Raw genomic sequence first — 24,987 nt, 5'->3', positions numbered from 1 at the left:
TCTTAAGGAGGAGGACGATCTCAATACCTCCTTCAGTTACTTTTTAAAAATCTAGCAACCCTCCAGCACAGACAATCCTTTTGTAACCCTAACTTAAATCTTGCCTGCTGGGCTTTGGTCCATTTCTATCCTTTGTCCTTGAAAACAAGCCCAGCTCCCTCCACATAAAAATCTTTCAGAAACTTTCAGAGGAGGAGGGTTAGCTATCAAGAACACATACATTTGCTTCTTAAGGAAAACACAGCCCAACTTAGAGATGAGAGGCAGGAAATGACAAGTCTACAGGATTTGAACTTGGGTATTTACTGATAACTTCAAGTCACACTTCACCAAGACTAAGCTGATTTAGCATAAAACTTTAAATCAGTCTTTTCCAATGTACTCCACTGAAGAGACTCCCCTCCCTCTGAAAAAGCTTAATAAAAATCTCAGCACTCATCTACTCTTTGATGTAACTTAAATCTCCACCTCCACTGGCTCTCTCACACCAGCTTTTAGCCATATTTTTAACTAGGTCTCCCCTGAATTAAGAACCCTTTACTGAGCACTGCTTTCTGCATACGTGGACTTCTTCTCTCTTATGTTCTTCACACCTAATTAGGCTGCATCTCTACTTCTTTGTCACCATTTTATTAATCGTAGTTTTGATCTCTCTTCTAAAGAGGTCATAAATTCCTCCTGATTATTTTATTCACCTGGATGTCCAAGTTTATCCCGCACTATATTTGACATCTTTAAATTAGTCTCATTTATTTTTTTTAGTATATACTGCCTATCTTACACTGTCCTAAACGGTGTGATGTAAAGGAAATAAAGAGCATGACCCCGATCCTTAGCAAATGAAGACATACATAAAACAACAATAAGATATTGGTTTCAAGGTGGGGGGCTAGTCACAGAAAGCCCTGTGGCTCTGATAAATACAGAATTGGACCTAAAAATAAGTGTACAATTTGGTGTAAAGGAGAAGGCTACTTTAGATAGAAAGAACAGTATAATTCAAAGCAGGAGGCCATCTGAAGTAAGAGCTGCATAAAGGCTTTCTGACATTTCCTTCTTTGCCCCCCAAAAGGGGCATGTACCTTTTTGTCTTCAAATTTTATTTGAGAATTAGCTATCCATGAATCACAAATTTCCTGTTATCATGATTACTCACAGCCACCACATATTAGAGCAACTCACAGAGCTTAATACACTAGAGTAATCACAAGGCAGGCTTTTAGAATAATCTCAGGTAGAGACCTTTTACTAAGGAGTGTGGGGAGTCTGGCATCTCTAGGGTCCTGGGCGCACAAAGACAGCTACTCCTCTTGGGTGCTAAAGATATGCACCAGTCATTTTGCTGCCAGACCATTCAAGGGTCATTCAACTTCAGCTAAGTATTTCTTTCATACACAGCTTCAGGACAGACAAAGCCATCTAAAGCAGTCTGAAGCACTGAATTCCTATTTTAAACAGGGAATGGTAAATGGTCTTGCCAGGGATGCCCCTTTTCCACTGTTTTCCTGGAGAGCTCTTCTCCACCTGCCTTAGGACTCACAGTTCAAGCATCCCTTCCTCTGTGAAGCCTTTCCTTTTTTTTTTTTGAGACGGAGTCTTGCTCTGTTACCCAGGCTAGAGTGCACTGGCAGGATCTGAGCTCACTGCAACCTCAGCCTCCCGGGTTCAGGCGAGTCTCCTGCCTCAGCCTCCCAAGTAGCTGGGATTACAGACATGCACCACCACGCCCGGCTAATTTTTGTATTTTTAGTAGAGATGAGGTTTCACCATCTTGACCAGGCTGGTTTCGAACTCCTGACCTAGTGATCCATCCGCCTTGGCCTCCCAGAGTGCTGGGATTACAGGGGTGAGCCACCATGCCTGGCCTGTGAAGCCTTTCCTAATTCCTCTGAACTGACTTAGGTCGCCTCCCCTGTGCTTCCATTAACAACGTACACATACTTCTACAGCAGCACTTACCACACCGTGTTTTAATTGTTTACATGTCTGACTAGCCATAAGCTCTTTGATGGCAAGGGTAATGTTTTACCCATCACTGACTGCACACTTCATAGGCACTCAATAAACACTTGTTAAATGCATTAATAATGGATGATATTGGAAGTCTTAAAGAATGGCAACTATACTTTCTGGATTCCAGACCAAAATTACAGTAAGAATTAACAATGAAGGCTAAACTCTCATTATATGTTTCTACTACATATATCATTCCTGGCCAGAAAAAGAGGCCAAAGATTGGAGAAGATTGCTCTAACAGTGCTGGTCACTGCCAAGCTACCAGCCAAGAATAAGAGCACTTGCAGTATTAAGAATGAACAGAGTCATATCTAAGGCAATTTCTACATTTCAGGCTTCTTTGCCTGCCTCAGGAGAATAGAAACAATGATGAATAAGAGACCTTGGAAGGGTCACAATGTCCACCATCACAAAACCTTGTAGCAAACTGTGATTCAACACAACTTCTGCTGAAATATACAGGAAAGCTCTTCACCTTCTTACCAAATCTACTCAAAGTTCTGCTAAGGAACACAGGGCTGAACTAAGTCCTCCCAGAACCCTGCCATTTGTACAGTGGCATTCTAAATCATTCTTCATGGGATTTACTCATCACTGAAGAGATACAGGCAAAGCAATACAATGCTGTGGTCTCAAATGCCTCTCCCTGTAACAACCTTGTACCTCACAACCCTATTGTGTTTACAGGCTACTAATAAGACACAAAATCTGATCTGATCCTGTGGGAGTAAAGCCCTGGATTCCCTCAAGGGATTAAATAAATGTCGTCTACTTCTGGATTCCCAAAGTTGTGGGGTTTATTTAGTTGAAAAAGCATAAGGACCAAAACCCAGACAAGTGAAGCTATGGAAAGGAACTTTGCCTCTGAGGATCATCTGCAGCTGAGTGGGATGTGGCTCTTGGCATACAGTGAATGAGATAAGCAATGCTGAAGGGCCATCCAGAACTGTTTTGCTGACAGATATCTGGCTTCTTGCATGTTATTCCTAAGAAGCCAAAAGGCTCCAGTTAGCCTCTTGAAGAGACAAAAAAAATTTGTTTTCACCGTAGGCAAGAGCAATTACCAAGCCAGTAACTCTGACTAGGTGTTTTAGCATATTTCTTTCTGCCACTACAGTCTTACATAACCCCAGCTGTTACGTTAACACCTGCAGCTACATTAGTCACAGCTTAGCCCTTCACAAGGTATGTGTTCCTACTGTCCTCTCCCAAGAAGGGAAACTGAGTCATAGCATATCAACTGGCTTCCCAAGCACATGCTTAGTGTATAGTGAGGCCACAATTGAACCCAGGTGGTCTTCCTACTATTCACCTCTTCTCATGGATGAATCTCAGCATGCTCACCCCTGCTGCTCTTTTTCCTTCAACCTAAAACCAAATCATTGCCTGCAGAGATCACATGTGATCCTTTAGAGTCAACAAGGGCTTCTAGTTATCTTTCCCAAGAAACAGGAAGGTTAACGAGGAACATGGAGCAGGAGAGGGTGGGTTTGGAAAGAGGTGGATCCCAACAGGACTCACCTTGGAGCTGAGGTCCTCTCGTCGGTTTCCTGCCTTACTCCTGCGCAGTTTGATGGATGGAGATCTCAACAGATTCTTGATCCGGCTGGTAATGGTTGACCCTTCCACAGCCATTATGACGAGAAACCCTTTGGGACAGTCCCCGGCCCAGTCCTGGGTCTTGTCTCAACAGCGGCACTGTCTTCCCACTCCACAGGGCTTCCCAGTATGCCCTCTCACTGACCTGAGATGGCAGAAGCCACCTTAGTATCACAGTGTCTTACCTTCTGCCTAGCGAAGTCTGCAGCTTTTACCTCTGGGTATTGCTCTCACCATTTCCCTCATCCCCACCTTCTAGCCCTGCACAGTTTCTTACAACGTCGGAAGGAAAGGCTCACGAAAAAGGGGGGGGGAAATCCTAAGCCACGAAGAAATGCCAGGCCCACGCCCGCCAGAGGCGTTTAACTGGCGAGATGGATGGGATGGGCCCCAGTTGGTCTCGTGGACGATCTGGTTCCCGTTAATGCCCAACTGTTCCCATGGCAACTGTAGTGTCCAAGGGAGGAGGCCGCCGATACCACCAGGGATTTCCGCAGGCCTGGACACCTGCGCTAGCGCCGGCGGGGACTCGGCGCGGCGGGGCTCGCCGTAGCCCACAACTCGTTCTGCCACGGGAGCCTCCCTCCCCCACTCCCTATCCTCCAGAGCTCGCTCTCCGCCCTCCACAGCGGCTCTGGACCTTTATCTTTCACCCGCCTCTGAGGCCCCTGCTACTCGTCAGCGCCCCCGTTCGGGCCCAGCCTCACCAGCCTCGGTGAGCTAAGGCCACCCTGCTCACAGCGCCCTCGGGCATCGCGTTCGGCAATTTCTGCTCCGCCGCGGTAGCCGCAGCGGCAGAGGCAGCAGCAGGAGCTATGGTGGCACGATCGGCTCAAAACGCGAACTACCGCCTGGGCCAAGCAGCGGGCTGGGTGGGCGGAGCCGACGCGAGGGGCGCGGCCTGTAGTCAGGAGAGCGCTTCCAGAGTGGACGAGCAAGGTTTACGGGGGCGGAGCCAATGAAAGGGCCCAGGAAGCAGACGGCTTGGGACTAGGGAACCACGGAATCCGCACAATTGCGGGTACCGCTTTTAGAGGAAGGTCAACAGAACATGGCTTCAGAATTGAGAGAACCAAGCCTTTTATGGTATTATCAGGCCTGGTCCCCCATGGAACTGCACTTCCCAGAGCCCCAAGACGATAACCACGCCTCCAGGGTGTTAAGGTTGTCATCTGATAGGCCCGAGGGACCGTAGCTGAAACTCCTAGCTCAGAATTACAAGACTGAGCTACAGCCTAAAAGCTCTGCTCCCAGCGACCACAAGTGTTGAGATTTAAAGCGACTGAAGTAGTTTCTGCTCGCAGCCAGTCCGGCACGTAGACTCAACGTGGAAAGGATTATTCTGAGTAATGCAATTTAATAGCTAAGAAGAGTATTTTTGCACTGGGCAACCTGGTCATCATGAAAGGGGAAAGGGTGGCCTTGAACAGAGCTTTGGGCGTGCGGGGGAAAGAGAAGAGAAGTGCATATGCTATGTTATAATACTTTAGGTTTCATGGCTTCTTTAGCCTCCAACATCCCATTGTGCTTCCTCACCTAAAGCTGACCAGGACTTCGTTGCTCTAGATCTTTTCCTCGTTCCATTTACTTATGAATCCTTTTATCTAGGGCTGTTCCTTGCTGAGGTCACTGTCGAGCTTGCTGATATAGATCGAGGGGTAGTTTTTCTAACTCATGTCGGGGGAGGCAGAGGGAATACACGGAAATGTTACATGAAATAGTATTTCCTGAGTATTCTCCACTTGACTACTACCACAAGAAATTACCTTATGAAAAAGCCTAAGCCAGAGACTTGGGTCCCAAGGGAATAGTACACTGGTGTGTCCGTCTCACCCTATCCAGATCTTTTGAATACCTGTGGAGATGACATGTGTCTGCAAGAGGGAAGAACCTCTAACAAATTATTATACCTTATGAAAAAGCCTAAGCCAAAGACAAGGGACCCAAGGGAGTACTACACTGGTGTGTCTGTCTCACCCTATCCAGATCTTTTGAAACCCTGTGGAGATGACATGTGATAACAAGAGGGAAGAACCCCTAAACTCATTGCTTGTGTACAACGGTGAGCCTTTAGAGCCAAGTGGCAAAGCACATATTTGCTTGTGTATACTGTAGCCACGTACTGAAAATTAGATTTGTAAAGCTCACAAGTTGACATGGAGATGATGGATGTCACCTCCTGGAGACCAACTGGCAATAGCACGTGGCCTTCTTCCCTTCAACCATGCACTGCAAATATTATGAAACATAAAATACGATTTTCAAATTTATTTCCCAAGTCTGGAAGAAGAAGGCAAGAACCATTAGCTACAATATGCAAGAGGTAGTTGGTTCCCTCAACCTCTTGCTAGTTACATGATGGGACCTCTCCATGGGATTGAAAGCTAATAAATGGTGCCACCTGGTGTCTTTACTTGCATGCTGCAGACCACGGCAGATGCCATCTCCACCCATGAAACTAGAGTAAAAATGTGCCCACAAGAGCCGTCCCTAATCCTCTCCAGATCATTCTGGTGTCCGCTAACGGTTTTCTCACCTGATCACTCATGGCCAGATAAATGGTTTACAAAGTATCACTGGTCATTTCTTTCATGAAAAACAACTGAAAGCATTTTAATGAGGATTTCTTAAGTCTGGAATCTGGGTACTTCCAGTCTTAGGCCAAAGCCACGCTTTTTTTTTTTTAACAGAGTCTTGCTCTGTCCCCAGACTGGACTGCAGTGGCGATCTCAGCTCACTGCAACCTCCGACTCCTGGTTTCAAGCCATTCTCTTGCCTTAGCCTCCCGAGTAGCTGGGGTTACAGGCACGCACCACCACACCCAGTTAATTTTTGTATTTTTAGTAAAGATGGGGTTTCACCATGTTGGCCAGGAGGTCTCGATCTCCTGACCTCGTGATCCGCCCGCCTTGGCCTCCCAAAGTGCCAGGATTACAGGCGTGAGCCACCATGCCCGGCCCACACATTTTTAATTCTTCACAATTCAGTCCAACTTTTATTGTCTAGGTACTACACTGCCTTTGAGATACCAATATAGGAATAAGCTATATAGGCTATTCCCATTCTTCATTAATTCCTCAGAAAATGACAGTCCCAGGTCTAATGTGAACAGAAGCATTATTCACTTTTCTCCACTCAGATTTACAGTCATGCACTGTATACATTTCAATGACCACATGGTCCCATTAAATTATAATATCATATTTTTACCATACCTTTCCTATCTGTAGACACACAAACACCACGTGTTACAACTGCCTATGATATTCAGTGCAGTTAACATGCTGTACAGAGTTGTAGCCTAGGAGCAACACAGCCTAGGTGTGTGGTTAAGCAACACCATCTAGGTTTGTTTAAGTACAGTACACTCTATGATGTTTGCAGAACAAAACCACCCAAGGTGCATTTCTCAGAACGTATCCCCATCATTAAGTGACGCATGACTCTACTTGCCATCCCAATCCTCCAAAATGCAGTTAACTCTTCGTATTTCATCATCCATACACTATTTAACACTTTATTCTACTTTTATATGTCCTAAACATCTATACATAGTGTTTGCCAGCTTCTGAAATTCTAGATGTCTGGGGAATAGACGTTATATAGTTGTCTGTTTAGCACTATACTCATTAGATCAAATTTTAAAATTCACCCTAGGCATAACATGCAAATAAGGTATAAGTTCCTGGGAAACAGTCTAAACATTTGCTCATCAATTCAAATATTTCTTGAGCCCCTTTACATGCAAAGGCACTGTGCAACAGCTGAGATCAATGATTGCAGTTGGAAACACAATGGATCTCAAAACCATGCTTCCAAGACTGCTTTCCTACTTAATATCTTTTCTACCAGCAGAGTTTACAACAATAGAAATTAGTAGAGTTTAGATTTGTCTCAAAATTTCCAACTCATCCCATAGTCTTCCCATCCTCTTAATGCACCACCATCACTATTCAACACTTATGGGTAGAACAGCTCAGTCATGTCTAACATTAGCTATGCCTCAAACAAAAAGTTGTACTTATCAAATTATTTGCCTCTATTCCAAAAAATGCATTATAACTGATTTTTTTCCTCCAACTGACAGTGAGTCTGAATATCTCAGCTTTAATTTTCCCTGCACCTAGATATTTGTGTCCATGTAAAATTTCATTAGTAGGCCGGGCGCAGTGGCTCACGCCTGTAATCCCAGCACTTTGGGAGGCCGAGGCGGGCGGATCACAAGGTCAGGAGATTGAGACCATCCTGGCTAACATGGTGAAACCCTGTCTCTACAAAAAAATACAAAAAATTTAGCCGGGCACGGTGGCGGGCGCCTGTAGTCCCAGCTACTCTGGAGGCTGAGGCAGGACAATGGCGTAAACCCGGGAGGCAGAGCTTGCAGTGAGCCAAGATGGCACCACTGCACTCCAGCCTGGGCGACAGAGTGAGACTCTGCCTCAAAAAAAAATAAAAATAAAAATTTCATTAGTGATAATACAGTGACATGAAGTACTGATGCCTTTACAGCACCTTCTTCAAAACCAACAGTTTTGTGCAAGAAATGTATTCTGATTCTTGGTTATCAGTCATTCTCTATAAAAGTACCTGGAAAATGTGCTGTGTATGGTTTGTTGTTGTTTAATTCTGGAGTGAGGGACAAGGGCTGTCACTATTTTCTAGACCCGTTTTTAAAGTGCATCACCCTATTCGATTTCAAATATCTCAACCAGTATAGTTAGAAAAAAAATTATCTAAACCACTAAACCAAAAATAACATATGGATTGTCTGCCTTTCTTGTGTGTTCAAAACATTTTCAAACTTGTTATAGAAGAGCCTAGCATCAGGTATTGCATCCGTAATTCCAGGAAAAAACTATTGTATGTACTATAAAATCACACAAAGTGAACAATTTATATGAAGCTTATATAACTGGACTTGATCTGTTAGTGACCTTAATAGATTAGGAGTAGTTGGATGTCTAAAGGATTCCTTTAAACGTTTTTGTTAACTGTCAAACTCTTTAACATATCTTCCCTTAAGAACACCTACTGTCCTTTACCACTAAAAGACTGTGTTTGTGTACCTTTACTCCCCAAGGTTAACAGGTAAACTGCCTTGCTCATACTGACACCAGAATGATTTTAGAATGACTTCTAAAACAAATACTTGCCATCAGGTTGCACACAATTTTGAAGCCTCCATGTAAAACATGCTACAAGGATTAGAACATCGAAAACCTCCCCCAAATGGCATATCAGAAACTTAGAGAAAAGGAAAGGATTCCTATGATAAAACCACTTCAGTGGCACCTCTCTCAAATATGTCTTAGGGAATTAGAATTCTCTACTCCAAGTTGGCACAAACCTCCCAACACCAAGTTCTGCTTTAATTGTTTTAACTGCTTTATTTCAGGTTTATATATTCTACCTTTCAATCACCAAACTTCTTAGATTTCTAAAAAAATAGTCACTTTTCGAAAGCAGAAAAGGAAAGATATATATATTTAATATATAAAAGAAAATGCTAAATCTGACATAATTATATTCTTAAAAACATTCCATTTATTTACAGATGTATAAAAAGGTGAATTATTGGTCTATTGAGATCATGCTTCTTATAGTGTTAGGGTGAGAGCTCACTGTCTTCCACGTTCCTCAACTCCTCTCACTCAACTTCACCTTTCATAATCACACATGTAATATTCATAGATCAGTTCCCCCTAGGGTAAGGTTAAAGGGTAGGAGTTTTTGGAGATTTTAGATTTCTGTCAAGACTGCAGGATTGTTCTGAAGACTAAGCCCTCCTCAAATTATCCCTGACAACACCTAGTTCTAAGAGGTCTTGAGAACACAGTATCTTGGGGGTTAGAATGGTATCTGCAGCCTTCCCCCTAAAACGCCTGGAATCATCCCTCATTTCCATCTTCGTACAACTCTCATCAAGAGTCAAATAGTATCTCCAATCAAGAATCATTACCTGTTTACCTATATTCTTCTTAAAAAAAAAAAAAAAAAAGGAAGTGTTAAGCTAAAATGGTCCTTCTTTTCCTGAGGATTGTTCACTCACTTGCCTGCTCCTTGGCTGACCCTCAAAAGCCACAAAGAGTCTTGGGAAATCAGGAGGAAATGTAGGGGAACGACAAGCAAGAAAATAACGGGAAACTGCTATACCTGGATTAAAGTACTAGCATCTCTAAGGACAATTATTAGCAGGGGAGACAGGTGCTGGACTCCTTGGCTAAGGCATTGAATGAAATCTGCTGGGTAAACAGTGGAAGGATAAGAAGAAGCTGAGGAGCACTCTTTACCTACTTCAGGCTTCTTTAGTAACCTTTAGAGGAGGGAAGGTTAAGTGCTGATGAGCAGATCTAGAAAGGCAAGCAGCACAAAACCAACAAGAATTTGCTCCCACTGCAATTTTCAGAGGAAGTTCTTCCACCGTTTTCAATCTGTTGATTACCAGAGTTAACAGAAAGGGAACCAACCATGGAAATAATAATTCACTGGCTAGATCCAATCCAAAGTTGGTCTTACAACCTAGGTCTGAAGATATGCTGAGTGGGATTTGGGATAAAGAAGACAGGAGATATAGAAGAAATAGCATCACCTAGGCACGGCCCAGGCACTGGAAGCTCTTGTGTTAGTGTTTTAACAACACAAGCAAATCCTGTCAATGAAGACAGAACAGGGGTTACATTCCAAAATATAATTATTTAAGAAAGGCAAAATGCAGCAGCTAAATCCCAGTCTATACAGTTTCAGAATAGTGATTCTTGACCCCCTAGGAGTTTCCAAGAGACCCCTCAAGTGCACCATGATTATTTACAAACTAGATAGGAAACATCATTTCTATACTCAATACAAATCTCATCTTCTAGGTTGAAAACTTCAGCCTTTGAGAAATCTATGAAAACAACTATACAAAAATATAAATATCTTTACAGACTGTCAGTCCTTCATATCCTGACAGTTAATGAGTGAAAAAGCTCTACAGATCATTGAATCCATGGTTGCAGATAAAAAATATATCTTGTGATTCAAATACTGCCTTATTTCCCTGGTAAAGAGTGCCTACTGTGACTTTTCTTTACATCCTGTGCAGGTAATAGTGAATGAAACCTTCAAGCACCAGGAGGCTGGTTTGATTTGGGAAATTTCCAGCCCCATGATTTTTTATTTTGGCCACTGTCTCTGGTCTGGGGAGAGAATGCATTTTATTTTAGCTGTCTCTTGAGTGACGTAATTTGTGGAAGGGGTAGGGCTCCCTCTATGCCTACCTCCAAAATATATACTCCCAGTAAAAATTTCTGGTACTGTGAAATGAGCTTTTCAATGCCCACAAAAATAATAGGGGAGAACTACTATTTTTTTAAGATCTCAAAATAATTAATAATAAAAGTTAAAAGCATCCCTACTTTACTGAAGGCTTGAATTTGTTAATTCTGATTGAAAAGGTGAGGGAATGGGAGCTACTTAGGATATGAAAAAAGAAAATTTTGCTGAATGACACAAAGTCCTTCACTTTGGTATTCCATGGTACCCATCCTCTCTCTCCCTATTCTTGAAACATCAACTAAAAAGTGTCTCTTCTGGATCCCTTTGCACAAGTCCATCGCATTCCTTAGATTTTGGACTTAATTCAACAGCTACAAGCTACAGTTCAGTCTACAGCAACTCCAAAGTTGCAAACAGCTCTTTCGCTTGTGGGGGAAGAACTAGAAACCACTGTGGAGCCAGAGTCATGTTATAAATTCCTTGGGTAAGAGGGGCACCTCATGTTCAGTAATGGATCACATCTTCTTAGAGAGGATGAGGGGACCCAGCACCACAAGTGAGGTAACACATTTTAACATGATCAGAATTTCAGAGTACTTCTTATACCAGGGTCAGCACCCTACCCCCTTTCTCCCATCATTATCCACTGCATCATTGAAGTCAAGGATCCAAGTTCTAAGACACAAACAAACAGATGCCTGCAGAGAAAGGAGGTGAGATCAATTTCCCCTCACAGCTTGGCTTCTGCTTAAGGACAAGTAAGTTCATTTCCCTGCAGAACTTGGTGAGGCCCCCGAGTTGCCCAATTTAGCCACAACAGGTGCCAATGTAGGCATCACCTTGCTTTCCCGGCCTTCCTGGTCATTCCCTGTTAAGTTCATTTTGTGTCCAACTGACCCAACTTTGGCAGCTATAGGTGCCAAACAAGGCATCACCTTGAGACTCTGACCATCTGCATCACTGGAAGGATTAGCTACTTTTAAACCTAGAGGGGCCAACTTTGGCATAGGCCTCCACAAAGTGTCTGTGCTGTTGCTGTTCTCCAAGCCAGTCTTCATGTGTAGGGTGGGGGGTGAGGACACACTTTCGGGCTCTGCAGGGAGGCCAGAAGTATTCTTCCCTCCATCAATAGCTTTTTTGTTGGAAAGGAGGGAATCCTTTATTTCAGAGTCAATAACAATCTTAAGGACATCTGGCTCAGAGGCTGGTTCTGCAAGTTGTTTTTCATTCTCAGAAAAGTCATCGTCTTCCAAGTGCAAGAGGAGGGGACTGATAGAGTCACTCTCCCCTTGAACATCAGGCAACTCTTTCAAACCAGTTCCCAAGTGCTCAACCTGGAAAGTTGCTCTGCTTCCAGGAGGAACCTTACTAACAAAAGCCCGCCGAGCATCCCCTGGGAACTCTGTATCCATAGAGCTGGGTAGTTCAGCCAGGCCAACAGAGTCATCATTTAGTTGTTGATTAAGAAAGGCAATTTCATTGAGCAGTGAAGTCAGTGTCTCATCAGTATCATCCTCATCTTCCATGTTAGTCAGCAGTTCACTGGAATCAAGAGCTGCTTCCTCTATAGCTGATGTTACTTTCCTCAGTTCCATCTCTATGCTTGAGTCCTTGAGATCTTTCATCTTTAATTTATGAAATGAAGAATCCTTTGACTTCACTCTCTCCCCTCTTGATTCACTCTCTTTCCATTTATACTGAATCCCTCTCATATCACCAGAAATCTTTTTAGGTAAGAACTCTTGTGCTTTCTGCATACTGGAAACGTCAACTATTTGTGGATAACCAGAATCTTTGTTTGCCAGAAAAACCTGCGTTGGACCCAACGTCACTCTGCCATCTCTGTTTCCTCTGGAAGAGATTCTACCCTTATCCTCTAAGGAATTATCTTCATTCCTGACGGTGTCTTTCAGATGGTCAGATGGCGTGCTATCAGGAACTTCATGAGGATATTTGCTGCCACCCATATCTACCAAACCTCCCTCTGTGGCCAATGATGTCACATTAACAATTCGTGGCATCATAAATAAGTCGTCGTTTTCTGAAAAACAAAAATTAAAAAAAGAAAAATTCATTTAGATCTAGTGTTAACACCTCTCTTTCTCTCTGTCATATCATATGACCATCTTAGGGATTTGTAGTCTAAATTCAGCACTCTACTTTTATCAAAAAGATGAAAGAAATATCAGTTCTTCAAATTATTGACCTAACCCAACAAGAAAAATCTCAACTAAAATCCAACCAAAAGGCTCTTTCCACCATTTTTTAAAGTTCCATTTAATTATTTTATAGAAATGCTCCCCAAGTTAATTCTTCTCCTAAGGCAGACATGCATCTTGATTCTGAACTCACCTAATTAACTGCTACTTAGCGCAGAAAATGAAGCCCTAAAGGCAGCATGGGAACCAGGAAAGATGAGTCCTCCAGAGTGAGTTTGGCAACAGGTAGAGACAAGGAATTTTGGCTGGCAATGGCAATAAAGTAACCAGGATCCTAATATTACTAAAGAGACCCTTTCACCTTAATAGAAGTTTAGTTGCCTGGAACCTAATCACCCAAGTGAGGCTTCTCTTTCAACTTTACCCTTTGCCCCAAAACAGAGTAGTGCTCAAAGTGAATGGGGCTAATAATGCAGGACTGTTATCATCTCTGAGTACCACAAAAAGTGACAAATATTTATCAACACCAAGACCTAAGACCATGATCATTTAACATCTTCCTTTCCCTCTGATATCTTTTTTATTCTTCCTCTTAGAAATTACTAGTGTTCACAAAATGGTTCCCAATACCAGGTGTAAAACACACCAAACAGTACCACAGCTCAAGCCAAATGTGTTCTAAAAATAGGGCCACCTCTTACCAAGGCAAATGCCAACAGAATAGCTCTTTATCATTACAGAACACATCCAAAGCCTTCCTTGGTCACCGTGAGATGTTAGGGATAACTTTATCACTTCCCATAGAGGACAACACTTACAACATACCTGGTAGAGCCACAGCACTACCGGCAACTTGAGGCTTAAGATCAGATTCTAAGAGATCAGGAGAAACAGCTACCACTGGTCCTGAGAATAGGGGACCTTTTAGGGTGAGCAATTGCCCTTGCGGAGTCATCACAAGGTTGGCAGAGGTGTGTGGAGTGTTCAAGGGTGAGGTATTTTCTGTAAGAAAGATCAGAAATTAGTTATAGATAAAAGGCATTCAGCTGGGTGTGGTGGCTCATGCCTGTAATCCCAGCACTTTGGGAGGCTGAGGCAGGCAGATCACTTGAGCCCAGGAGTTCAAGACCAGCCTGGGAAACATGGTGAGACCCCATCTCCATCTCTACAAGAAAAATTTTTTTTAATTAGGCGGGTGTGGTGGTGTGCACCTGTGGTCCCAGCTACTAGGAAGGCTGAGGTGGGAGAATTGCTTAAGCCCAGGAGGTCAAGGCTGCAAGCGAGACACTGCACTCCAGCCTGAGCTACAGAGTGAGGCCCTTCTCAAAACAAAACAGCCAAGTGCGGTGGCTGACGCCTGTAATCCCAGCACTTTGGGAAGCCGAGGCAGGTGGATCACGAGGTCAGGAGATCAAGACCATCCTGGCTAACACGGTGAAACCCCGTCTCTACTAAAAATACAAAAAATTAGCCAGGCGTGGTGGCGGGCGCCTGTAGTCCCAGCTACACGGGAGGCTGAGGCAGAAGAATGGCGTGAACCTGGGAGGCGGAGCTGGCAGTGAGCCTAGATTGCGCCACCGCACTCTACCCTGGGCAACAGAGCGAGACTCCGTCTCAAAAAAAAAAAAAAAAAAAAAAAAAAAAAAAAAAAAAACCCACACCAGATTTTTTTTGGCTCATACACTGGGCTATCCAAACATTTAAAGAGTAAAAAAGAATATACCATTTTTTTTTTTTAAATTTTTTTTGAGATGGAGTCTCACTCTGTCACACAGGCTAGAGCACAGTGGTGTGATTTCAGCTCACTGCAGCCTCCGCCACCTGGGTTCAAGTGATTCTCCTGCCTCAGCCTCCCAAGTAGCTGGGACTACAGGTGTGCACCACCACATCTGGCTAATTTTGGTATTTTTAGTAGAGACAGGGTTTCACCATGTTGCCCAAGGCTGGTCTCAAATTCCTGAGTGCAAGCAATCCTCCTGCCTCTGCCTCCCTAAGTGGTGGGATTACAGGCATGAGCCACTGCGCCCAGCCAGATATACCATTCTCTAAGAATATAAGTAACACATAAAATCAATATAACTTTACTTCCAAAATCAAGATGGTAATAAGAAGTTAAGACCAATTTACTTTGGGGTTTTTGTTTTGTTTTGTTTTGTTTTGTTTCAGACAGAGTTTCGGGCTTGTTGCCCAGGCTGGAATGCAATGGTGTGATCTCAGCTCACCACAACTTCCACCTTCCGGGTTAAAGCGATTCTCCTGCCTCGGCCTCCTAAATAGCTGAGATTACAGGCATGCGCCACCACACCTGGCTAATTTTGTATTTTTAGTAGAGACAGGGTTTCTCCATGTTAGTCAGGCTAGTCTCAAACTCCCAACCTCAGGTGATCTGCCCGCCTCAGCCTCCCAAAGTTCTGGGATTACAGGCGTGAGCCACCGCATCCGGCCTACTGTTTCTTAATAGTAATGTATTAATAAGTAAGTGATCTGATGAAAAATAGAGCCTGATGGCCAGGCGCAGTGGCTCACGCCTGTAATCCCAGCACTTTGGGAGGCCGAGGTGGGCGGATCACGAGGTCAGGAGATCGAGACCATCCTGGCTAACACGGTGAAACCCCGTCTCTACTAAAAATACAAAAAAAATTAGCCGGGTGTAGTGGCAGGCGCCTATAGTCCTAGCTACTGGGGAGGCTGAGGCAGGAGAATGGCATGAACCCAGGAGGTGGAGCTTGCAGTGAGCCGAGATCGCGCCACTGCACTCCAGCCCAGGCAACAGAGCAAGACTCTGTCTCAAAAAAAAAAAAAAAAAAAAAAAAAAAAAGGAAGAAAGAAAAATAGAGCCTGATTTGACAAAATTAAATTTTACAAAAAATTTCCCATTTATTGGTCTCAGCTAGACCCAACTTCTTAAACCCATCAGTAGAACTGCAGGGAAATCACGAAGTCAAATATAAAGTCTGAAAAGATAAGTTTAAAAAACTACTTATTAAAAATACATGACTATAGACTAATATGCTACCAGGACTGGTAACTTCTCAGGATTTGCATGAGTGTGTATTACAACCAGAAACCAAAATCGAATGTAGTTAATATTCTACTTTTTATACAACCCATCTTTAATTCATTTAATTAAAACTAAAACTGTGGGCTGGGTGTGGTTGCTCACACCTGTAATCCCAGCACTTTGGGAGGCCAAGGCGGGTGGATCACTTGAGGTCAAGAGTTTGAGACTAGCCTGGCCAACAGGGCAAAATCCCATCTCTACTAAAAAATTAAAAAAATTAATTGGGCATGGTGGTGCTCGCTGTAGTCCCAGCTACTCAGGAGGCTGAAGCGGATAATCGCTTGAACCTGGGAGGTGGAGGTTGCAATGAGCTGAGATCACATCACTGCAACTGCAGCCTGGGCGACAGAGCTGTCTCAAAAAAAAAAAAAAAAAAACAAAAAAAAAAAAACAAAAAAAACACAAAACTAAAAATGTGGACAAGAGAAGGTGGTCAGTCCACTAAAGTCAACTGATGTATATCTACATTAAGGAAAGCAAAGAATGTCCCTCCTACCTGTGGCCTGGTCTTTTTTTCTGGAAAGAATCAAAGGTTTCCCCCTCCTGTTATTTATAAACATCTGTCCAAGATCTACAGATGATGCAGAAGATCCTTCCTGCTGTTTGCTAATTCTGGGAGACATGTCAAACTCATCTGATCCCATCTTCTTTTTTCTTTTTTGTGCCTCTAGTGCTTGCTGTTTTGCATAAATATACTCTAGCTTCTTCAGGACCACTTCTTCTGTCTTACCTGTAAGTTAACAGAATACATTAGCACTTTCAGCATTACGCCACATAATGAGAAACAGAGTCAACAGAAATCTAGTTGCTTTAACTATATTCCCAAAAACTATGGAAAGTAAGGTGATTACAATTCACAAGAAACAACCCACCACCCAGTCAAAGGATAACTGTGCTGTAAACTGTGGGAGCCAAGCTTTCAATTAAGTATCTGAAAGATCTACTGAGGATTTCTTCTTGATAAAGCTATAATTATGCTCTTTACCAGAGATTATTTACTTATCTCACCTGAAAGAGACGATACTTTCCGTATCAGAATATTCCGTTTTCGAGTCAGGAGATTTTTCTGTCCTATCAATTTGTCTGCCTGATCTGTTAGTCCCTGAATTTCACTGAAGGCCTAGAATACAAATAGTGGTATTATTGAAAATTGATCCACTCTTTCTTTAAACACAGCTAAGGCCTATACAATTTCTCTAATGAAAAAAAACTTAATCTGACATCTTAAGAGAATTTTTAAATTCCATTAACAATTGTTGATGTTTCAGAAATTATTTTTTGTTAAACTGTAAGAGGATTTCTGGCTTACACTTTTAAGGAATGTGACCATGATTATTTCCAAAGAGCATCACTGAATGGTAGTAGGTATTCCACCACTGCGAGGAGATACAAAACACCTGTGCTCTGCTTAGATTTTAATAATCAACTTTAAGATCAACTCCTAGTCTAACCAAAATCTGGTTGAAATAACTGCTCTAGAGGGATATGAATGCGTATCCTGTACTCCTCCACCTTCTACTTAAAAACTATTTAAACGAAATTACTTTAGATATTCTACATGCAAAATTAAAACTTCTGCTCCCTTGAATATTTCAGGTTTTCTTTTAAAATGACTGTCAACTGTTAAGCATATTAAAATATCACTTATGCTGTGCTTTATGCTGTGATAACCTGTACTAAGTGCTATCAAGAACACCAATGTAACGAGAATGTGGTCAACATGGCTAACCAGAGTTTCTGACTCTATCTGAAGAAAGGATAGCTGTGCCAATTAAGAACCTGACTTTTGCCCGGGTGCAGTGGCTCATGCCAGTAATCCCAGCACTTTGGGAGGCTGAGGTGGGCGGATCACTGGAGGTCGGGAGTTCAAGACCAGCCTGACCAACATAGAGAAACCCCGTCTCTACTAAAAATACAAAATACAAAATTACTACTAATCTACTAAAAATACAAAATTAGCCAGGTGTAGTGGCGCAAGCCTGAAATCCCAACTACTCAGGAGGCTGAGGCAAGAGAATCGCTTGAACCCATGAGGCAAAGGTTGCGGTGAGCCAAGATCGTGCCATTGTACTCCAGCCTGGGCAACAAGAGCAAAACTCCGTCTCAAAAGAAAAAAAAAAAAAATCTGACTTTCAATGAAAACCTACTGTGACTTAGCATAATGATTTTCCCCCTAAGGGATTTATTGGGCATTCACTAGTCCATATTCATCTGTTACATTTAAGCAGCTCTATTTCAATCTCCCTTATATGTCAGTGGATTATCTTTCTCATATCATCGGTAAGAATCTCTTAGTCAAGCTCTTACTGTCATTTACACAACACTTACTCGAGTAAGAATGAGACTTTTGGAAACCTTGGAAGAATGAAGTAATCCCAATGTGATCTTTAATTTCTCAAAGAGATCCCTCATTTCACCACGCCGCCGCCGCTCATTGGCAGTGTGTGTCCGGCGATAATAAGCAAACGCCTCTGCTTCTTTCTGTAGTTTGTCACTCCAGTAATCAGGCTTCAGTTTTAGAGGAACTGGTGGAGCCTGTCCAAACAAGATTGCCTCCTAAACATCTTGAACATGTAGTTGGCCATCTTACTCTGTTTCAAATGACACTGCCCTATTTCAGGCACTCATTACCTTTTGTCTGGACTGTTGTAACAGCCTCTCAATTGGTCATCTTACTACCAGTCTATCCTTCCTTCAAATCTAACTCTTACAACGCCAACAGTGTAATTTCTAATACATGCTAAAGTGATCTTACCAGCTCTCAGTTCAAATTTCAGTGATTTTCAAATGAGGAAGAAATTGTATATGTTACAGGCATACCAGATCTGAAAGAGCTTAAGTAATTTATTATATTACTAAAATTTGTTTTCATGATACAAATTACATTAAATGTTTTTCAAAAAATACTGTAAGATCCTCCTCAATCTGGTAAAGAATCAACTGCCACTCTTCTAAATCACCTTTCTCTCCAACCATTCCTATCTGCTAGAAATTCCCAAAATATACTACATAATCCCACACCTCCCTGACATTACACAGGCTTTTTACCTGTACCTAGATTACTTATCCCACCTCTTACCTAAACCCCCATAACATTTAAAACTTAACATTTAAAACTTAACACTTAAAACTCAAACTCTGCACTTTTTCAGGAAAGTCCTTCTTGATCCCCAGAAAGGCTTAAAGCCTCCTTTCTCTATCTTATTTATTCTATTACAATCTTTGCATATAGGACTTAAAATATATGAAAAGGCTGGCCAGGCACAGTGGCTCACACCTGTAATTTCCAGCACTTTTGGACGCCAAGGTAGGGGATCACTTGAAGCCAGGAGTTTGAGACTAACACAGGCAACACAGTAAGACTTCATCTTTACAAAAAAAAAAAAAAAAATACACACACACACACACACACATATTAAGAAGCTTATAATGAAAAGCAACTGTGCCCTGAACTTGTACCTGGATCCTCAGAAACAATCACTTTTTAATTCTTTTAGCAGCTTCTTCTAGTTCTTAAATCTATATCCTAAACCAAAAACAGTGACATAAGCTTATTTTTTTCCATTTTCAATGCTATCTATTGACTTCTTGCTATGCAGAAGAGGATTTAGCTCACATCGCTCTTATGTCTTACCATCTTATCATCCCAATATAGTTACATCACTACTTTTATCTGTTCTACTGATCCCTTAGCAACTTGAATTCTACCTTAATTTCTTATTTCATCAACAATAAACAATCTATCTTGCCTTTCTACTTTGTAAAATGAGGGTATCAGCACCTGTATCCTTCCCTTTATTTCTTCTTCCCTCTCTCACCTCCCAATTTGTCATTTGTATTCTCACATTTTCAAGACTGAAATTAAGTCTTCTATATTTTAATCATAGGTTATAAACTTTAAAAAGCATCAACATTAACTATTATGACATTATAAACACTACTCATACAAAGTGAATAATATTTCCTGTCCTGTGCAGTTTCTTGGTTTTGTGATTTTTCCCTCTGATGTTTCTAATTGTCTCTTCTTCTGACACTGTTTGCTTAATCATAACTCTGACTGTACCCAAAAACTCTAATGTAAAAGCCACTGCCTTTCTAAAGTTAAACCCATTATGCATTAACATACAATGGGAGAATAAAACAGCCAAGAAGACAGAAAGAAAAGCAATATAAACATTAAATATAGCAAAGTGCAGCAAGAATTTGCATGTAATTATTTGGGTACAAAACAATGGATTATGTAAATAAGCTATTATGAAAATTCTTGTTATATCTGAAAAATGCTTCAGAATAAATTTTTAAAAGCCAAATATAATGATACATGCAAATAATTACAACCATGCAAATATGCTGTATCATATAAGTCCCAAATCAGATCAAAACCAAACAAACTGCACTATGATTTTTTAAAGGAACCAAATGCCACCCTCTACTTCAACCCAACCCCCATCATTGTCTTTTTTTAATCTTTTAAATTAAGATAGAAAAACAAGTGGAAAACAATTTAAACAAACCAAACTCTCCTCCATGCCTACTGTTGGTTAGGATAAACAAAAAACCCTGCTTAATTATGTTACTATGATATAAACCAAAAAGATTAAGAAAATTAAAGGTTTATTTTTTCATGGATCTCTGAACTGCTAGCCATTTTGCAGAGCATAGTTTTTTAAATCACTTAAAATCATGAGCCTAAGCAAGAAAGAATGGCAGCTTGTTTTACATCAGACCATTACAAGAACAGTTTTCAAATAAGCACATATATTCTCATAAATTTCATATCCATTTTTAACTCCTCTACATTAGTCTATCCTCTGAGGAGAAGAATTAAAAGGGAAAAAAAGGACATTAGCAGTATAATTTGATTAAGGAGAAAAAACTGATTATATTAACTCACTGGCAAAAATAGCCCTAAGAAAAAATCGTGGCTAATATAGCTAATGTTGTTTCAACCCTAAGATAAATGTTAACAATTTTATTCAATGAGTAATTATCACTAAATATATCCTAAATACCTTTCGACTCCTTTCAGCTGCTTTTTCATCTGCAGAGATGTGAGTACAGGACCTGGATAAAGACAGGATTTTTCAGTGTCTTACTGAAATTTAATAATCTAAGACCTATTTCACAGCTACAACCAAACCATTCCAAATTACAACCAGTTTCTTTTTCCCAAGGTGTGATATATGGCCACATTATTTACTTGACATTATATATTTTCTCTAAAAGTGTACAAATAGTCACTAAAACTTCAAATTACTTTGTACAATCATGAAATATTTAATATACAAAACCATATAAACAAATTTAAAGTTGTCCTTCAGTATCCAGGGAAGACTCGTTCCAAAACTTCCAGCAGTATCCTTGAATACTCAAGTCCCTGATATAAAATGGCATAGTATTTGCATATAACATAGGCACCTCCTCCTGTACACTATAAATCATCCCTACATTACTTATAACACCTAGTACAATGTAAAAACTAAGTAAACAGTTGTTATACTGTATTGTTTAGGGAATAATGACATGAAAATAAAGTCTATACATGTTCAATACAGATGCAATTTTTCTTCTTCCAAGTATTTCCAATCCACAGTTGGGTGAATCCACAAATACATGCTTTCTATATTTGTGGATACATGCTTTTCCATTATAAACTTGGTCTTCCCATCTGTGAAGGAGGACCAAGCGTATAATGAACACCTACATATGAACCATCTAGCTTGAGAAATAATACATCTCAAAAATACAGAAGGTTCTATGTGCAGTCTACTCAATCACATTCCCTTCCTTCCTTCTCAAAAGTAACCATTCTAAGACAGAGTTTACCATGCACTTTTGTAAGTCTTACTAGAAATATATATATATATCTAAACAAAAAAAGTACCACTTTAAATATTATATACTATACTATATCTTTCTGCAACTCATTTGTTTCATTCAATATTCCACCTGAAGGCCAGGCACAGTAGCTAATGCCTGTAATCCCAGAACTTTAGGAGGCCAAGGCACGAGGACTGGTTGAGGCCAGGAGTTCAAAACTAGCCTGGCCAACATAGCAAGACTCCGTCTCTACAAAAAAATATCGAAAATAAAAGTACAAATAAATTACACCTGAGATATGTTGATACGCAGAGTTCCAATTCCAATTGTTTTAACTGTTATATAGTATTCCACAATGTGAATTTCCCCGAATTTTTTTTTTCAGAATGTTAGTAGTTATTTAGATTGTTTCTAAATCTTCATAATAGCAAACAATGCTGCAATGGACAGTCCCATACACGACCCCTTGTGAAAATTTTTCTGGGGCATAGGAGCAGAGGAAAGATATGCACACCTTTAACTTCAGTAACTGTTAAACTGGTAATAACAATGTACACTCCCACTTGCAGTATGCGAGTTCCCATTGCTCCACACCTAGATAACTGTACCACCAGAAATCTCCACTTTTGAAGTCTTATGGGTGTGAATTGGTAAAGTCACTGTGGTTTTATCTGTATTTCCTTAATTACTTGTGAGGCTGAACAAATGTACATGTGTTTGCTGGGCTTTTAGGTTTCTTCTTCTTCTGTCAACTGTCTCTAATATCCATTACTTTTCTACTGGGTCATCTTTTTCTTACTGACTTGTAACAATTTTTTCATACTCTTGACACTAATCCTTTGTTAGTTAATACGTATGGCAAACACTTTCTTCATATCTGAGTTTGGCTTTTCACTGTTTTCATGGTGTTCTGACAGAATTTTTCAATTCTTTTAACCTTTATTTTTAATTAAATTTAAACAATTTAAACAAATCTAATTAAATCTTTAATTTTTTTTTTTTTTTGAGATGGAGTCTCACTGTGTCTCAGGCTGGAGTACAGTGGCACAGTCTTCAGCTCACTGCAACCTCCACCTCCCAGGTTCAAGCAATCCTCCTGCCTTAGCCTCCCGAGTAGCTGGGACTACAGGCGTGTGCCAACAAGCCCGGCTAATTTGCGTATTTTTAGTAGAGACAGGGTTTCGCCATGTTGGCCAGCCTGGTCTTGAACTCCTGAATTCAGGTGATCCGCCCACCTCGGCCTCCCAAAGTGCTGGGATTACAGGCGTGAGCCACCACGCCCAGCCTAAATCTTTTTTATTTTAATCTGTTCCCTTACAGTTTTTGTGCTGTGTGTTGGTTATTCTTGGCCCTTTACTATTGCAATCCATTAACATGTTATCTCTCTCCATTTGTTGAATTCCTCTTCGTCTTTCAATACAATTTTGTAAGAAAAGTCTTACACAGCTTGTCAGAGAATGTTCTCACACGGCATTTTTCCTGTTACTATTGCAAATATTTTTTAGAGTTTTTGTTTGTTGCCATTGTTTACAAACTCAGTTTTAGTATACAGAACTCATTATCCCAGACTAAACTCATTAAGTCTAATTAAGTTTTTAAGGGATTTAAATTATTTCAAGTTTAGCCAGTAGGTAACTGAAGTAGCCTGCAAACAGCTCCGGACTGAAGAAAACTATTAGTCCTACTTTCTACTCCTTCAACTTTCTCAGCATCAGTAGGAACGAAGAATTATTCTTTCTCAACTCATAGCTATTTTCATATCATCGTAGTTAATGAGATGACAGGAAAAGTACAATGTCTGGCACAAAATATCTTCCTTCTCTACTCTTTCTCACAGCCCAATCCATAATCAATATAAGGCTTACTAAAACAGAAAATGAAATAAATTTTCCTGAGCAAGTCATCATTCCTTTCATATTTTCATCTCACCAGTGAAACAGGAAGAAAAATTTTCCTACCTGTATCTCACCTGTTCAACTAGTAAAGTAACCAAATTTAGAATGTAATGCCTATTCTTAAATGATAAAAGAAACTAACCTTTGTTGAGTAGTCCACTTATATCAGTTATTATGCTAGTTGCACATACTACCTCATTTAACACTTCAAATGGGGGCATTTTCCTCATTTCATAGGTAAAGAATCTGAGGTTCAGAGAGATTAAAGATTTGCCCAAGGTTAAATACCTACAAACTAGCAAAACTAATATTTTATAATACCAGTCTATCGGGCTCCAAAAGCATGTTATTCACATTTACACACTGCCTCCTACCAACGACCAAAGAAAATTAATTACCCAAATTCTAGTTCCTCTCCTCATCTATACTAATCAGAAAAAAAGCTAGAGGAAGAAGGAACCAGATCAGTTACCCAGAGCTCCTGAACAGAACATCTCATTTTGTTTCTGGTTACAAAACTACAAAAACAACAATCCAAAGAGAAATAAGACTTACGGCTGTTTGAATGACTGTGTGTGGGCCGCTGTGGTCTTCAGGTGAGCAACATTAATTTCCTCTGAGAGCTCTTCTACAGTCTCAATGTCCACGTGCTCCTCATCATCCTCAATGTATTCTACACAGTTATTCTGAAATACATCATTATAAACGTAAATAATGTATTGAGTGGCAAGCACACCTAAACTTTTCAAATGCTTGTTCCCCTTATAAAACCAACTAATGCCAAACATTCATGTTATATCATGAGTACTGATAATCCTAAGATTGTTAGTCATAATAAGGAATTAAGACAGAAAGATAACATATCATTAGAATTAACAATCAAGAACTATAAGTCATATATATTATATATTATATTATATATTTTATATATAATTTATATTATATATTTTATGTATTATATATTATATATTTATGTATAATATATTATATATTTTATGTATATTATATATTATATAATATATATTTTATATATAATATATATTATATAATAGATACCATGGCCAGCCGTGGTGGCTCACACCTATAATCCAGCACTTTGGGAGGCCCAGGCAGGTGGATCGTTTTGAGCTCAGGAGTGCAAGACCAGCCTGGGCAACATGGCAAAACCCTGTCTCTACAA

At 40.6% G+C, this 24,987-nt stretch overlaps 2 protein-coding genes across 35 annotated transcripts in view; both read right to left on the bottom strand.

Annotated features, from left to right (window-relative positions):
* MAPKBP1 (mitogen-activated protein kinase binding protein 1) overlaps nt 1–4,496 on the bottom strand; it is a 53,453-nt gene extending 48,957 nt beyond the window's left edge. For 5 of the 8 annotated variants that reach the window (XM_063794777.1, XM_016927983.4, XM_063794778.1 and 2 more), the window contains exons 1-2: nt 4,323–4,496; nt 3,538–3,760 (exon numbers count right to left, since the gene is read on the bottom strand). In XM_063794777.1, the coding sequence (XP_063650847.1) occupies nt 3,538–3,651 (114 nt within the window). In that variant the 5' untranslated portion in view covers nt 3,652–3,760; nt 4,323–4,496. Of the gene's footprint in view, nt 1–3,537; nt 4,299–4,322 lie in introns of those variants that run through there. The other 3 variants (XM_063794782.1, XM_063794781.1, XM_063794779.1) reach the window with 3 other exon arrangements.
* A 4,480-nt stretch (nt 4,497–8,976) lies between these two features.
* The window catches only part of MGA (MAX dimerization protein MGA), a 148,740-nt gene continuing 132,729 nt past the window's right edge, over nt 8,977–24,987 (bottom strand). For 25 of the 27 annotated variants that reach the window (XM_054667392.2, XM_063794770.1, XM_063794768.1 and 22 more), the window contains 7 exons: nt 24,363–24,493; nt 21,105–21,156; nt 18,421–18,627; nt 17,101–17,212; nt 16,589–16,822; nt 13,857–14,033; nt 8,977–12,913 (listed from right to left, as the gene is read on the bottom strand). In XM_054667392.2, coding sequence (XP_054523367.1) covers nt 11,637–12,913; nt 13,857–14,033; nt 16,589–16,822; nt 17,101–17,212; nt 18,421–18,627; nt 21,105–21,156; nt 24,363–24,493 — 2,190 coding nt within the window. In that variant the 3' untranslated portion in view covers nt 8,977–11,636. Of the gene's footprint in view, nt 12,914–13,856; nt 14,034–16,588; nt 16,823–17,100; nt 17,213–18,420; nt 18,628–21,104; nt 21,157–24,362; nt 24,494–24,987 lie in introns of those variants that run through there. The other 2 variants (XR_010151619.1, XR_010151614.1) reach the window with 2 other exon arrangements.

This window comes from Pan troglodytes, chromosome 16 (assembly GCF_028858775.2).
Source record: "Pan troglodytes isolate AG18354 chromosome 16, NHGRI_mPanTro3-v2.0_pri, whole genome shotgun sequence".
NCBI classification, from domain to species: Eukaryota; Metazoa; Chordata; class Mammalia; order Primates; family Hominidae; genus Pan; species Pan troglodytes.
This window is presented reverse-complemented; position numbering and strand designations above follow the sequence as displayed.